We start from the raw sequence: 14,388 nt of genomic DNA on the forward strand, positions 1-14,388 counted from the left end.
AGAGAGAGAGAGAGAGACTCGGAGAGAGAGACTCGGAGAGAGAGAGAGAGAGAGAGAGAGAGAGAGAGAGAGAGAGAGAGAGAGAGAGAGAGAGAGAGATCGCTGACTTCACAATATCCTGTGTCGAACGGCACAAATCACTTTCCCCCAGACAACACCTGTTGCACAATCACACCCTGACAGAATGTAGTCGTCAGGACTTTGGCGCCACTGAGGTGACGCCCGATTCACACACAAGACGGCCTTCTCTATGGGCTGGCTTGATTTGCAGACGCCGACGTTGCTTTAAGTGTCGCCGGCGACCTGCCGCAATCCCAGCGGCCAGCGACAGCTTGTTGGTACACTTTGAACACTGGGTCTATTCTCTTTCCACAAAAACAACGTTTAAAATTCAACATCGCACACCCGCTCAATCACCTGAGAAAGAGATTCCGGGAGGCAGGTTGCACTTCCTCAGTCACATGATTATTGTATGACGACTGTATCTTGCCGAAAGGGCGTAAGTGGAATAAAAAAAAAGTTGCAATATGATACTTTTTGTTGTGCAATCGTCAAAATAACGTTTTCTGCATTCAAAGGGTTTTCGGGTGCACAGCTGCATGTCGCATTTTGCCTCCGACTGATTTTAGTGAGAAAATCAAATTCCAAACACCCCCCCCCCCCCCCCCCCTCCGACTTTATCCTTGTGCTGTGTGTATATGTAGTCAGTGTTCTCCCCTTCTTCTCCTCTATAAACCATATGCTTATATTCATTAATGTTCATGTTATTTGTAAAACACAAAAAGATTATTAAAAAAAACAAGAAGAGCAAACGCTCGATCGAGTCACTTTCGCAGTTCTGAATATTATATGAGGCATCAGATGGACAGGAAGAAATTGCTATTCACAACACAATACAGATGTAAATAATTTGATGTAAAGAATAATCCTATAAAGTTTGAATCAAATCCGATGAATAGTTTCAGAGATATGATATTTCAATTTTTTTTCCTTCAAGACATACCTGTGACCTTGAAAAAGGTCAAAGGTCACCAAAGCAGACGTCAAAGTGTAGAGGTCACTGGGAGTCACGTTCACATAAAATTTGAGCCCGGTCACTTTTATAGTTTCCGAGAAAAGCCCAACGTTAAGTTGTGTGTTGCCGAACAGAAAAGGCTAGTTATCTCCCTTGTTTTTCTGATAACGTTCGTAAAAGGCTACAGATGTAAATACTTTGATGTAAAGAATAATCCTACAAAGTTTCAATCACATCCGATGAACTTTGTCAAAGATATAAAATGTCTAATTTTTCCTTTGACGCTGACCTGTGACCTTGAAAAAGGTCAAAGGTCAACGAAACCATCGTTAAAGTGTAGAGGTCATTGGAGGTCACGACTAAACAAAATATGAGCCCGATCGCTTTGATAGTTTCCGAGAAAAGTCCAACGTTAAGGTGGTGTCTACGGACGGCCGGCCGGACGGCCGGCCGGACAGACTAACACTGACCGATTACATAGAGTCACTTTTTCTCAAGTGACTCAAAAAACCAAAAAACACACACTTCACAAGGTACCTAGAAAGTGAACCTGTTTCTTTGTATATTTTTCTAATAGGTCAGCGAAGAGGGGCGCGGCAACAGATGAGTAAAGCAAAACATTTATAGGGCCTACCAGACACACCAAGCAACATCCCTCCCGCGATAGTCACGGTCACCTGTCGGCCAAAAGAACCGCTAAAGCGAAACTCTCCACTTGGCTGCTCAGCCCAGTTAAAAGATCGCGACACGCACCTATAAGCTCAAAAATATAAGATTGAACCTCAAGTGAGGTTGCTTGTTCATACTTTACTCCAACGAGTAGGATTGATATATATATACTAACTGTTCTGCAAACGCGTAGATTCTCTGGAACATCGCTACACACACACCTATATATATGAGCTAATACGTAGTATAGATTGGACCTCAAGTGAGGTTGCTTGTTCGTACAACTGCAACGAGGAGGATTTACATTGTAACTGTTCAGCAAACGTGTAGATTCAATGGAAGATCCCAATACAAACTAATCAAAGTACTTGTTCGTATATACTACTTTAGTGAGTGAGCTTTTAACGTATTCGTTGCGATACTAGCAATGACGCGCAGAAACAAAACCCCATTCAAAATACAGCAATGCACCCCCCCCACCCGTTTCATGGCATATACTCAAATGAATACAATTCACACAACCGCAGTGAGAGGTTTTACACAGTCACTGTGCTGATGGCGAGAGTGGCTAGACAAAAAAAGGCTGTGAGTACATGTGACGCCGTTCATTACCCAAGCCATCTGACACCACTTCCCTCTGCCGCCACCCTTTGTGGCCTCCAATTTGTGGCGCGATTAACTGTATAGGGTGTCGAATATTAAGAAAAAGAAACAGACACGCAGACATGTTGACTTGAGAAAAATGTACACACGAGCGCGAGCACGTACTCTCTCTCCCTCTGTCTCTCTCTCTGTCTCTCTCACTCTCTCTTCTCTCTCAAGCACACACAAGTGAGCAAATTACTAAAATCCGATGAAATCAGACCAAACAACAACACAAAAGACAGCTAACTAGCTCATAAATGCCAACAATAACGATCATCTCAACATTTCAAAAGACAAAAACACGGGTAATGCGTTTGGAATTATGCAAAAACGTATTCACAGAGAGCACTGGTCAGTCTGTCAGTCAGTCAGTCAGTCAGTTTTCTTAAAAAAAAAACAAAAAAAACAACACCCCACCCACACACACAGAAATCGGCCTCTCCACATTTCACTGCTTCAAACGCCTGTGGCCGAGCGCAGTTGTCTAGTGGAATTGATAATGAGCCGTATTTTCAAGCTGGGTTTAAAGTGACAGGCATTGGCTGCCGCGACAGAGAGAGAAAAACCCTAATAATGTCAGTGCACGCACGCACACAGATGTCCCGATGGTTGGGCAAATGATATGAGGAAAGTCGGCACGGAACGAGAGGGGTGTGTGTGTGTGTTGATGGGGTAGGGAGGGGTGGGGTGGGGGGGGGGGGGGGGGGGGGGGAAGAGGCAGGAGACGTCGACAGATGGCCGATGACCCCCCCTGTCGAAAGGTTCTCCACCTCTCTCTCACTATCTGTGTGTCTGTCTGTCTGTATCTCTCTGTCTCTATCTGTCTTTCCGTCTCTCTCTCTTTCTCTCTGTCTCCTTCTCTCTCGTCGCTTGGTGGTAACAATCGATACCTATAGTGTTCTGCGTAAAGAAAATGCGGATGTTTGAAGGTAGAAGATCCGGCCTTCCCAGTTCACTTGAAGAATACGCTACTCGTTGAAGAACGTACAGTTTCAATTCTTACTTATCATATGATAACATTTTGACGATAGAGTATCTCTTTATTAGCGTGAGAAAAAAAAAGTGCCAGAAACAGTCATTGCATTGAAAGGTGCTACAAGCTTGCAAAAACAGTCATGGTATTTTTTGCGTAACGGAAATTACTTGGCAATTTCACACTTCTGTGCGGCGAGACCAATGAAGTATCAAGATCTCACCTGCAGGTTATGCCGAGCTGTTTTTATTGACTCGGTCACTAAGCATTAACAGATTTTCAAGCCTGAAGAAACGAAGGCAGAATCAAGAAAATTGTAACAGCGAGGTTAAGGAGAGAAGAATGACACTTTAAAACCCGAGGGGAAACGGTGAACAGAAGAGGAAGTGGACATAAGATTAAAGGCAAGATAAACTTCCTGGCAAAACCAGTAATAAAGCCTAGGAAACCTGTTTAACCACAACATCAGAGCGGAGGAAATGAAAACCAACAAACACACTGACGCATAGAAAACGACTCTTCTGGTCAAGTCGTTCTCAATGATAAAAAGGGAAAGCACTCCGTCCCCCTAAAACGACCTTCATTTCGTTACTGACACTGAAGTCAAACTGTCGAGACAATTCATCAAAAAACCTGTCCACCCGGCACAGAAAGCTGGTCATTCTCGGTATGTGTCTGAGTGGAAAGATGCTCTCAGTCTTATCCCACGTCAACTCCCGCACAGATCTGTGGTGGTATACACAATCATTTACACGAAGAAAACGGTACCTTCAAACTGCCAATCAGAAAACCCGATGGATTCCACTACGTGAAAGATACATTTTGTATAGATGTCCCCCTAAGTCAAGCGCGATCACAGGTCGGTAACCAAGCCCCTAACGTCAACAAGACTGGGGCTGATGTGACGAAATGACATCACAATTTACAGCGATAAGAAAAAAGTGTCGAACAACGTTTTGTCGACTTGCCCAAGTCAGACGACATCAGTTTTAATTCAAGCTCCTGTACATGGCGAAAGTATAACCGTACCTGAAAAACAAAGGGAAGTAAGCGATCCAAATGCAGACGACATGAGCAAGAGAGACTAGAGTAAGCGAGCATTTGGCGGAACCAATCTCCTGGAACATGAGAGAATAAAAAGTATTGAAATGAACAAGCGACTTTCATCCTCATAAATGTATAGCTGAGCAGATAAAGATGGAGGTACGAACAAACTACATGGGGGAGACAGTATTTGAGAGCATTTTGATTCAAGCTTCTGTGTGTGGCAAATGAATAAATACCCGGAGCTATGAATGTGAGCTGAATGGGGGTACAGAATATGGGGAAAGGAATACGGGATCGGTGGAGGCAAATGACCGTCGAATGTCAGCTTTAAGGTCCAGGGAATTGCCACATTGTTCTTCAATTGCTGCAGGATTGGAGGTTGGAGGGGTGATTGGGTGCGGACGGGGAGGGGGAAGTTGGTCGGGCAGGTAAACTGTGGAATTTCATGGTCAAGGTCCAGCGACTTGTAACACTGTCCTCCAAAAGCTAACGCCACACTGAGCACGGCAGTCATAACGTCAAGCCAAGCTCGGGTGGAGCGATACATTTGCAATGCTGCCATAACTAGCCGCTCTATTCTGTATCGCTATAACTCTTATGCCTCACAATCACACAGCCCGAGATCTACGGTCATTGACAAACAAAACGTCCTTCATTCTAACAAGCCGGCGCGGAATTGAAACATCAAATGGTGTAGGTCTTGTGGCTTTTTATTCAATGAACAAACATTTACAAGGCGCGTGAGTGTCGTTTGGCTGCTGTATGGACAATTTGTTGCAGCGATCGTCGATGAAACTTTTTTTTGATCTTTTGATCGGCAGTTGTCGGTCTTGGTGGGAGCTGTTTCCGGGGCACCGCGCATGCGTTTGTTCCGGCACAACATCCACAGCCGTGGTTTTATTCTTCGTTTTTAAAGGCACAGTGCGCCTCCCGTAAACCATCACAGATACTGTCAGGCTTTTACACACAGTACAAACACCCTTCCATTTGAACGCTCACCAAACGGGAACATCCTAGGTGCCCTACGTAAAGAGCGAGCAATGTTCAAAGAATTAATTTTGCGGATTGTGTCAGAGACAATCGGACCGTGGTGCGTTTTGGCGCTAGACCTAACTTTTAAAATCTAAATAATAAATTGACAGCTTGTTACACAAACATTCTCATCTAGACAAGATCAGTACAATTCGAAGTTTTGAAAGTGTGAAAACAAAAAACGCCCGGAAGCAGGGTTACGCAAGGTCGTGGTTCTTGTAGCAGACGACGGTTTATGTCTATCGCCAGTTCCTCTGAACAGTCAAAAGCCATCGTGAGGGTTCTTGTGAACCACAGCCATTTGTTTCGTGCATAGTCAGAGGTACATAATAACGTGCTATTGCAGATAAGCTCTCAGCGAGTCACATTCAAATTACTAACTGACGACTGCATTGTAAACAAGTCGCGTAAGGCGAAAATACAACATTTAGTCAAGTAGCTGTCGAACTCACAGAATGAAACTGAACGCAATGCAACGCAGCAAGACCGTATACTCGTAGCATCGTCAGTCCACCGCTCACGTAATAGGCAGTGAAATTGACAAGAAGAGCGGGGTAGTAGTTGCGCTGGGAAGGATAGCACGCTTTTCTGTACCTCTCTTCGTTTTAACTTTCTGAGCGTGTTTTTAATCCAAACATATCATATCTATATGTTTTTGGAACCAGGAACCGACAAGGAATAAGATGAAAGTGTTTTTAAATTGATTTGGAAATTTTAATTTTGATAATAATTTTTATATATTTAATTTTCAGAGCTTGTTTTTAATCCAAATATAACATATTTATATGTTTTTGGAATCAGCAAATGATGGAGAATAAGATAAACGTAAATTTGGATCGTTTTATAAAAAACATATTTTTTGTACAATTTTCAGATTTTTAATGACCAAAGTCATTAATTAATTTTTAAGCCATCACGCTGAAATGCAATACCGAAGTCCGGGCTTCGTCGAAGATTACTTGACCAAAATTTCAACCAATTTGGTTGAAAAATGAGGGCGTGACAGTGCCGCCTCAACTTTCACGAAAAGCCGGATATGACGTCATCAAAGACATTCATCAAAAAAATGAAAAAAACGTTCGGGGATTTCATACCCAGGAACTCTCATGTCAAATTTCATAAAGATCGGTCCAGTAGTTTAGTCTGAATCGCTCTACACACACACACACACACACAGACAGACACACACACACACACACACGCACATACACCACGACCCTCGTCTCGATTCCCCCCTCTACGTTAAAACATTTAGTCAAAACTTGACTAAATGTAAAAAGGGAAACTGGATCACACGGGTTCACGATGGCTCAGGGGTAAGATAAACCACGCAAAAATAAATTCTTTGAAAATTGCTCGCTCTTTACGGAGGGCACCCAGGATGTTCTCAAGCGGTGAGTGTTTAAATGAAAGGGTGTTTGTACTGTGTGTAAAAGCCTGACAGTATCTGTGATGATTTACGGGAGGCTTACTGTGCCTTTAATGTGTCGTTACATCCGTTTTATTTGCTATTTAGTTTCGGATTTAGTTTAGTACCTGGTGCCATTTTCTTTGAACAAATGCACATGCTCCAAATTATACACGGTGAAAGTGTGAAGGATTCTGTTTGAATAAGGAACGTGACGATGGGCACTGGTTTATGAAGGCAATAAATAACTGTCAATTTGTTCAAAACAGTTTATTGCCGCTGCTGAAGTGCATCACTTAGTCTCGTATTCACTTTTGACCCTGGCGCCATTTTCTTTGAGCGACTGACGTGCACTCCCATGACACGATGAAGGTGCGTGCAACTCGGTTTGCAACAAGGAAATATGAGTGTATACGTCGGAATATATGTAGGTCATGAATAAATTTTCGAAACGAGTTATTCCTACTTAATTGTACTCTATGATGCGTTCCGTTAACTTTAAAGTGACAGCACAATTGATTTGAAACTCCGAAATTTAAGCTAAAATCAATGATTTCTCTTTCATTCCTTCAAATAATCTTGAAACGTTCCAATATGACATTTTATTTATTGCAAACAGCACATAACTGAATAGTTACAGTTAGAGTTTCACAATGAAAGATGCAAACAACTAGATTTGTTTAGAACTTTTTACTCTGGCTTCTTTTAGTTGCAAGCTTTGTCTTTTTAAATCGGACAAAGAACGAACGGGGACTGCAAATGTTTTAACACGTGCATTGCCTAGTGCACTTTTGTCAAATTTAATGCAGCGAAAAAAGGCAACGACCACCTGTTACACCCCTTCTTTTTCAGTCTCACCTAGTGTGTGTGTGTGTGTGTGTGTGTGTGTGTGTGTGTGTGTGTGTGTGTGTGTGTGTGTGTGTGTGTGTGTGTGTGTGTGTCCCGTATGTGTGAGAGAAAGAGAGAGAGAGAGAGAGAGAGAGCGAGAGAGAGAGAGAGAGAGAGAGAGAGAGAGAGAGAGAGAGAGAGAGAGAGAGGTGCAGTGTGAATTCTGTCAAAAGTTGAGACGGTTGCAGCTGTGTAAACAGTACACCTAAGCCATTACAATATTTCCCAGGAACAAAAAGAACTTCATGTTTTAGCGTATCACTTTGGAAGCATCCATGCTTACTGACAAAAGATCGCGCGGAGCTTCACAAAAAAAAAGGTTATTGAATTGATTTTAAAAAGAGACTGCCTAGCACTGATCATTTTCATGTCCACGTTCTATGCTTTTACCACATCCACCTTTATAAAGTTTAAAATATGAAAACTCCTGGACCACAAATGGACTCGGTTTTTAACTTCGCTTTCATCTACAAATTAATTTTAAAGGATGGCACAAGAAAAATACGGCCAGCAGATCGGTTGCAGAGTAGAGCACAGAATGTACGTTTAACACCTTCACAATGTTAATGACTTTTGGATCTTAAACTCTTTGATTTCTCTTTCACCTTTCTCTTCTTTGGAACGATAAACACATGCATCAACACTCTCAAATCACATAACATGCATACGTGAGCACTAAAAGACAAAATACTGATAGTTGACACGAATTGTCTACCTCTGTCCCCTTATCCCCTTTCAACTATAATACTCCCCCCCCCTCCCTTTTTCCAAAATTGTACATGCAAAGATATACAGACACGAACTGAAAATCGCCTACACTTATAACCGCAGCCCGATCTTTCGCCGGTCGCGAGCTGCTTTGAATGATAAAGGAGAGCAATATTTGTCTCGCGTGTGTTTCCCTTTCACTTGTTTTTTCAACCGCTCGTCTCCCTCTCCCGTGATATATTCCCTGTGCGATATACACTCGATATCACCCTGTGCGATATACACTCGATATCACCCTGTGCGATACACTCCATATCACGCGCGTGCGACGAGTCACACCTCCACGCCAAATCTTGCAGGTTTTGTTTTGTCAAGAATAGGAGTAATCAAACGATGCGGCTAGAGATACAGTATACTTCTGATAATTTCGCTGTCCAAACGAAACGGAGACAGTATCAACAGAGATTCTCAAACAAGGGGGTTGGAGTTTTGTTACTACCCGGGTTGAGAGTGATTTGCATAATTGCTCTTCAGCGCCGCTTCGGGTGGAGATGGCAGGGTATACGGGTATGCCACCCGCTATAACGATATGCTTGAGTCTACCCGGTAAAGAAAACGACGCAGGTAAGGAGAGGTACTTCAGACCCGTATTCATACGCTGCCTAGTTGTACCACCACAAAAACCGAAACCGAAAGAAAAGCGTTGACCCGGTTTACCCTACACATGCTCGGGTGAGGGTCGCACTATGGGATGGCAACTTTGACTAACATCCGCATCACGCCATCCTCACAGGATTGACCATAAGATTCGCACAATTTGTATTATCATTCATGCTTCTCTAATGCTGGTGATGACTGATGATTTAAGTGAAATGAAACCAAAACTGAAGTGTTATCGTTTTTGTAAAACCAAGAAACTTGTGTAAAAGCAGGCGAAACTGAGATCAAGATTGATACAGAAATAATTAACACAACATGGCAATCCATCCAGTGCGACAAAAGTCTGCTATTCGGAGTAAAGAAGTAATGGTGTTATTTAACTACATAAAAAAAAAAAATCCCGAAATGACAAAAGTTTAAACCTTGACGATTATAAAACCAAAGCTTTAGTATTTTAAATACAAAACTAAAATCCAAGCTAAAGAGTACCTGGCATCCCCTGCCGGTTTGATTTATTTTATTTCAGTATTCACAAAGCATTCACTGTGCGACCGCAGCTTCGTAACACACACCCATAACATTAAATTCAAAAGTTAACGGAAAGCAACCTTGCGAGCCCGAATAACCCGCACACGGACACACACACCTAATACTACGAAGTACTAAGACAAATTTTTTCCCCACAATATGACAGCGTCTTCCGTTCTTCACAGTCTCGCGGCAGAGGAGTGTGAAAGAACTGACGAGTCCTATACTACATACCTGCAACAAGCGAAGGTAAACACACGGCCGTTCACAGGTAGTCGTCGTCTACGTGTGTCTAACTGCAGAAGATAAGTTAGTATACCCGTCGGCACTAAATTAGTAGTACGCGTTGCGGTTTGAGAGAGAGAGAGAGAGAGAGAGAGAGAGAGAGAGAGAGAGAGAGAGAGAGAGAGAGAGAGAGAGAGAGAGACTGAGACTGAGAGAGAGAGAGAGAGAGAGAGGTCAGAATGTTTTTTTGCTTAGGCTATGCGCCCATTGCAAAGTGGGGGTGGATTGGGGAGAGGTATTCGAACTCACAATCAAATATCGAAACCGAATCCGAAAGTTCACGTACATCAAGTAGCACGAACCGTTGGTAAAGAGAGGTGAGAGAGAGAGAGAGAGAGAGAGAGAGAGAGAGAGGGAGAGAGAGAGAGAAAGAGAGAGAGAAAGAGAGAGAGAGAGAGAGAGAGAGAGAGAGAGAGAGAGAGAGAGAGAGAGAGGTTAGGCACACAGAGAGCGAGAGAGGCCAACTATTAAACAGCTTTAACGTTCTTAACCCTTTCCCCTTCCCCTCTCCCCGGAGAAAAAGCCGCACAATCACACCTGTCCGCACCATACGGCCTGAAACTACACCCGTCTTCTCTTTTATCTGCATGCATTTAAGTTAGGAGAGGAGAACCGAAATGTGGTATAAACCGTTCATTGAACGTAAGAAATCGTTTTAAATGTAAAATTGGCAGACCGAGTCAGAATTATTTTGGCCTTCACAACCATTTTATGAATATCATATTAACAAGTAAAGTAGGTAAAGAGAGTTTGCCGCAGTTAAAATGTCACGTTCTAAAAACACACCACAGGAATGGAGAGAAACGGTAGACAGGGGAAAACGAACACGACATGAACATATTAAACAAAGTTTGTTCGTAGAGTTTTCAAAGGTGATAAAACAAAAAACAAAGACCTTGCCAAATAAATACATACATAAATAAGCAAATAAATAAATAAATTAATTAATAATCAATAAATCCTGTATAAAAAAAAAAACAATTAAAAAAAAAAAAAAAAAAAGCAATAAATAATTGAACAACGGAAACTGAAAAACGACTCGTCAGTGAAACCACTCATAAAAGTAACGCACAGAACAGACACACACATTTTATAACATAGACCCGTAACAGAAAAAAACAACAAGTTTAGCCCAACCACCCTTCCTCTAACCTTTTGGGGGGTCTTAAAAGGGAGTATCTACTGTACACACGGTCCGCCCCGTGATCGGGAGGTCGTGGATTCGAACCCCGGCCGGGTCATACCTAAGATTTTAAAATTGGCAATCTAGTGGCTGCTCTGCCTGGCGTCTGGCATTATGGGGTTAGTGCTAGGACTGGTTGGTCCGGTGTCAGAATAATGTGACTGGGTGAGACATGAAGCCTGTGCTGCGACTTCTGTCTTGTGTGTGGCGCACGTTATGTCAAAGCAGCACCGCCCTGATATGGCCCTTCGTGGTCGGCTGGGCGTTAAGCAAGCAAACAAACAAACAAACTGTATACAGAACAACAATACATTCAGACGTAGCAGCATAAGGCAAAAAAAAAAAAAATAGGTGTGGTTACGGTAACATAGCCAAAAAAAAATAGGGTAGGAAGGTAGGCAATCACTTTTTTTTTTTTTAACTTTTTTTTCTAATGTGTACAAATTAAACCTACTTGACAGGGAAATAAGTGTGCGACTCGGGCGCTTTCGCTTTCATTGTGTTTTCTGCACTCGTTTTCTTGGTTTTTTTTGGGGTTTTTTGACAAATGTAATAAAAAGTTATGGGGTCGGCCCCTAAAAATAGGGTAGGTCGGGTTACCGTAACCACACCTATTTTTTTTTTAGGCCTAACCACAAGACAGGACAAGGCAAGACAAAATCTTTACTTCCGAGGGTTCAACCAGCCCGGAGAAGGACTACTCTAATCACAAGACATCACTGTTATATCAAAAATCAGACATACCTTGGCTTCTAGCCGTCTTGCAGATCTCTGTGATCCAGTTGGACAGGTCCTGCAGGTCCTCCTCCAGCGACCCCCCGTAGCTCTCCGTCTCGTACCCGCTCTCTGACGTGTGGCTGGATGTGGTGGAGAAGCTCGGGGACGGCGCCTGCTCCGCTTGGTTCTGAGACCGCACGTGCGCCGCGTTGCTAGGGGCAACCAGACCTTGCTGCTGGTGATGGTGGTGGGGGAGGGCGGCGATGGTGTAGCCGTGGTTGTGGTGATTGTCCGTCAGAGGAACGGCGTTGCTCGTCGCTGATTGGTCCGCAGAGAGGATGCTGTTTGCTGATTGGTCGGAAAGCGACAGCCGGTTGGAAAGTAATGTGAATTGCGGTTGTTCTGGTTGCTGGTGGGTTTGCGGCTGCTGTTGCTGAATCGGTTGCTGATCCATCGGAATTGGGTGAGGAGCAAGTGTCAAGATGTTGCCGTTTATCTGACCAAGTTCTGACGGTGTCTGTCTAGCAAGTAACGTAAAACTCAATAGCTGCTGATGTTGTTGTTGCTGACGCTGGTGTTGTTGTTGCTGCTGTAGTTGTTGTTGCTGCTGCTGTTGTTGCTGTAGCTGTTGCTTTAGTTGTTGCTGCTGCTTCTGTTGTAGTTGTTGCTGCTGTTGTTGTTGTAGTTGTTGCTGATGTCGCTGCTCGGCCGACGCCAGCGCTTCCTCGGACAGCGACAGCCTGTCCTGCACCTGCGGGGACCGTTGGGGGTCAGGCTCCGTGAAGGACAGGTGTCGGCGGCACGGCTGTGTGATGGTCAACCCCTGACCGGAGAGTGACCCCATACCTTGCAGAGTGGTCAGCGTTCCCATGGCACCCGTTGTCACGGTTCCCAGAGGGCGTGAGCTCAGGATTCTCTGCTGCGAATCTGAGAGAAAGACGTCGTCGTTGGCAGCAGGGCTGTGAGTGTGAGACAGTGAATGCTGGACCGGTAGCGTTATCAGCGTCACGGTGGGGCTCTGTGACGTCTTGGTCGATGTCGACGGTAACGTCATCGCACTGGAAGACGAAGTCGGAGTGACGAACATTGACGCGTTGATAAAGGTCGAAGTGTCCAGAGAGTCAAGGACGTCCAACTCCTGCAGTGTGTTCAGACTGTTCACTTGCTGCACGCTGTTCAAACTGTTCACTTGTAGACTGTTCACATGTAGACTATTCACTTGCTGCGCATTGTTCAAAGTGTTCACTTGCTGAAGGTTTACTCGCTGCGTGTTGTTCAGGCTGTTCATTTGTTGAACGATACTCTGTTGGAGCATGCTACTCAATCCTTGTTCACTGTTGACACCGTCCATTTGTTGCTGGAAAGAGTTCACACCGTTTTCACTGTTCATGTTGAAGTTCACAAACTTGCTATTGTTGTTGTTGTTGTTGTTGTTAATGCTGTCGATGACCATCTTCTCACTTGACACAGACAGCGGTGAGTAATCCATTATCGTCGTTTCAACCATATCAGTCGACGGCATAGCGTCACCGCACAGCGGCGAGGCGTCGTCACTGTCCTCGCTATCAGACACGGCAAGGACGAAAGGTGAAGCGCTGTCACCGCTGCTGCCGTTGTTGTCGGCACCATTTTCATCGGAAACGTTCCCGTTGGTTTTGCCGGAAGGAGAGCGGCCCTCTTTCTGGTCGTGCTCGTCGATCATTTCCTGCATCTGTCGGATGTACTCCACCGCGGACCTCAGCGTGTCCACTTTGCTCATCTTCCGGTTCTTCTTGCCGTTGGGGACGTGTTCTCGCAGAACTTCAAAGCCGCTGTTCACCAGCTTCACTCGGTTTCTCTCTCGGGCGTTTCTGCGAGACACGGACACGGGTTTGGCTTCAGGGAACCCCAGCTTTCCCAGGTCCGCTCTTCGCTTGCATCGCAGAAGTTCCGGCGTCTGTGGCTCCGTTTTGATCGTTGTCGCGGCGTTGGCGGTGGTGGTGGTGAGGATGGTGGTGGCCGCTTTCTTCTCTTGCTGCCGGAGAGCCTGCACCTGTTCGGCCACTGTGGCCGTCCTGAGAACGATGTAGGGCCCGGCCAGGATGAGCTTGTTGGTGTGAGGCACCGGGATGGCGCGTACAGGGATGCTGGTGGCTTTGTTCAGCGCTGGCACCACCATCGTCGTCGTGGTCGTGGTAAACGGGACAGGCGTTATCGCAGTCATGGCGGAAAATCGGAATCTCGCCCCCTACAGGTGGCGAGGGGGTGGCAGGTGTCGTTGTCGTCGTCGTTGATGGCGAGAGAGAGTGGTGGACAGGTTTGCCCGTCTTCCCTCGTTCCCTGCTTCCTGTCGTCTGGTGTTCTGTGCTGGCACGAGCCGGTCGTGTGCCTAGTGTCGCACGCGCTGTCCTCGCTTCCCACTGCACGGCGCGTGCCACCCCCTTCCGGCCCCCTCCTCTCCGACCTGTCAGCCAATCACAGCGCGCCGCTAAAGTTACTCTCACGACACAATGATTGACAGGGCCCGTTAAGCTCCGCCCATCCACGCTCATTTCATTTTCGTTGCTCTAATCACGGTGTCTGAACTGAGATCGAGAGAGAGAGCGAGAGAGATAGGGGGTGGAGGGGGGCAAGCAGGTGAAGACTGGTAG

At 45.0% G+C, this 14,388-nt stretch overlaps 1 protein-coding gene across 1 annotated transcript in view; it reads right to left on the reverse strand.

Moving 5' to 3' along the window:
* The window catches only part of LOC138961822 (myb-like protein I), an 18,396-nt gene extending 4,315 nt beyond the window's left edge, over positions 1–14,081 (reverse strand). The window contains exon 1 of the mRNA XM_070333493.1: positions 11,786–14,081. Coding sequence (XP_070189594.1) covers positions 11,786–13,961 — 2,176 coding nt within the window. The 5' untranslated portion in view covers positions 13,962–14,081. The remainder of the gene's footprint in view (positions 1–11,785) is intronic.
* Between the last annotated feature and the right edge of the window lie 307 nt (positions 14,082–14,388).

Source organism: Littorina saxatilis, linkage group LG3 (assembly GCF_037325665.1).
Source record: "Littorina saxatilis isolate snail1 linkage group LG3, US_GU_Lsax_2.0, whole genome shotgun sequence".
Taxonomy (NCBI): Eukaryota; Metazoa; Mollusca; class Gastropoda; order Littorinimorpha; family Littorinidae; genus Littorina; species Littorina saxatilis.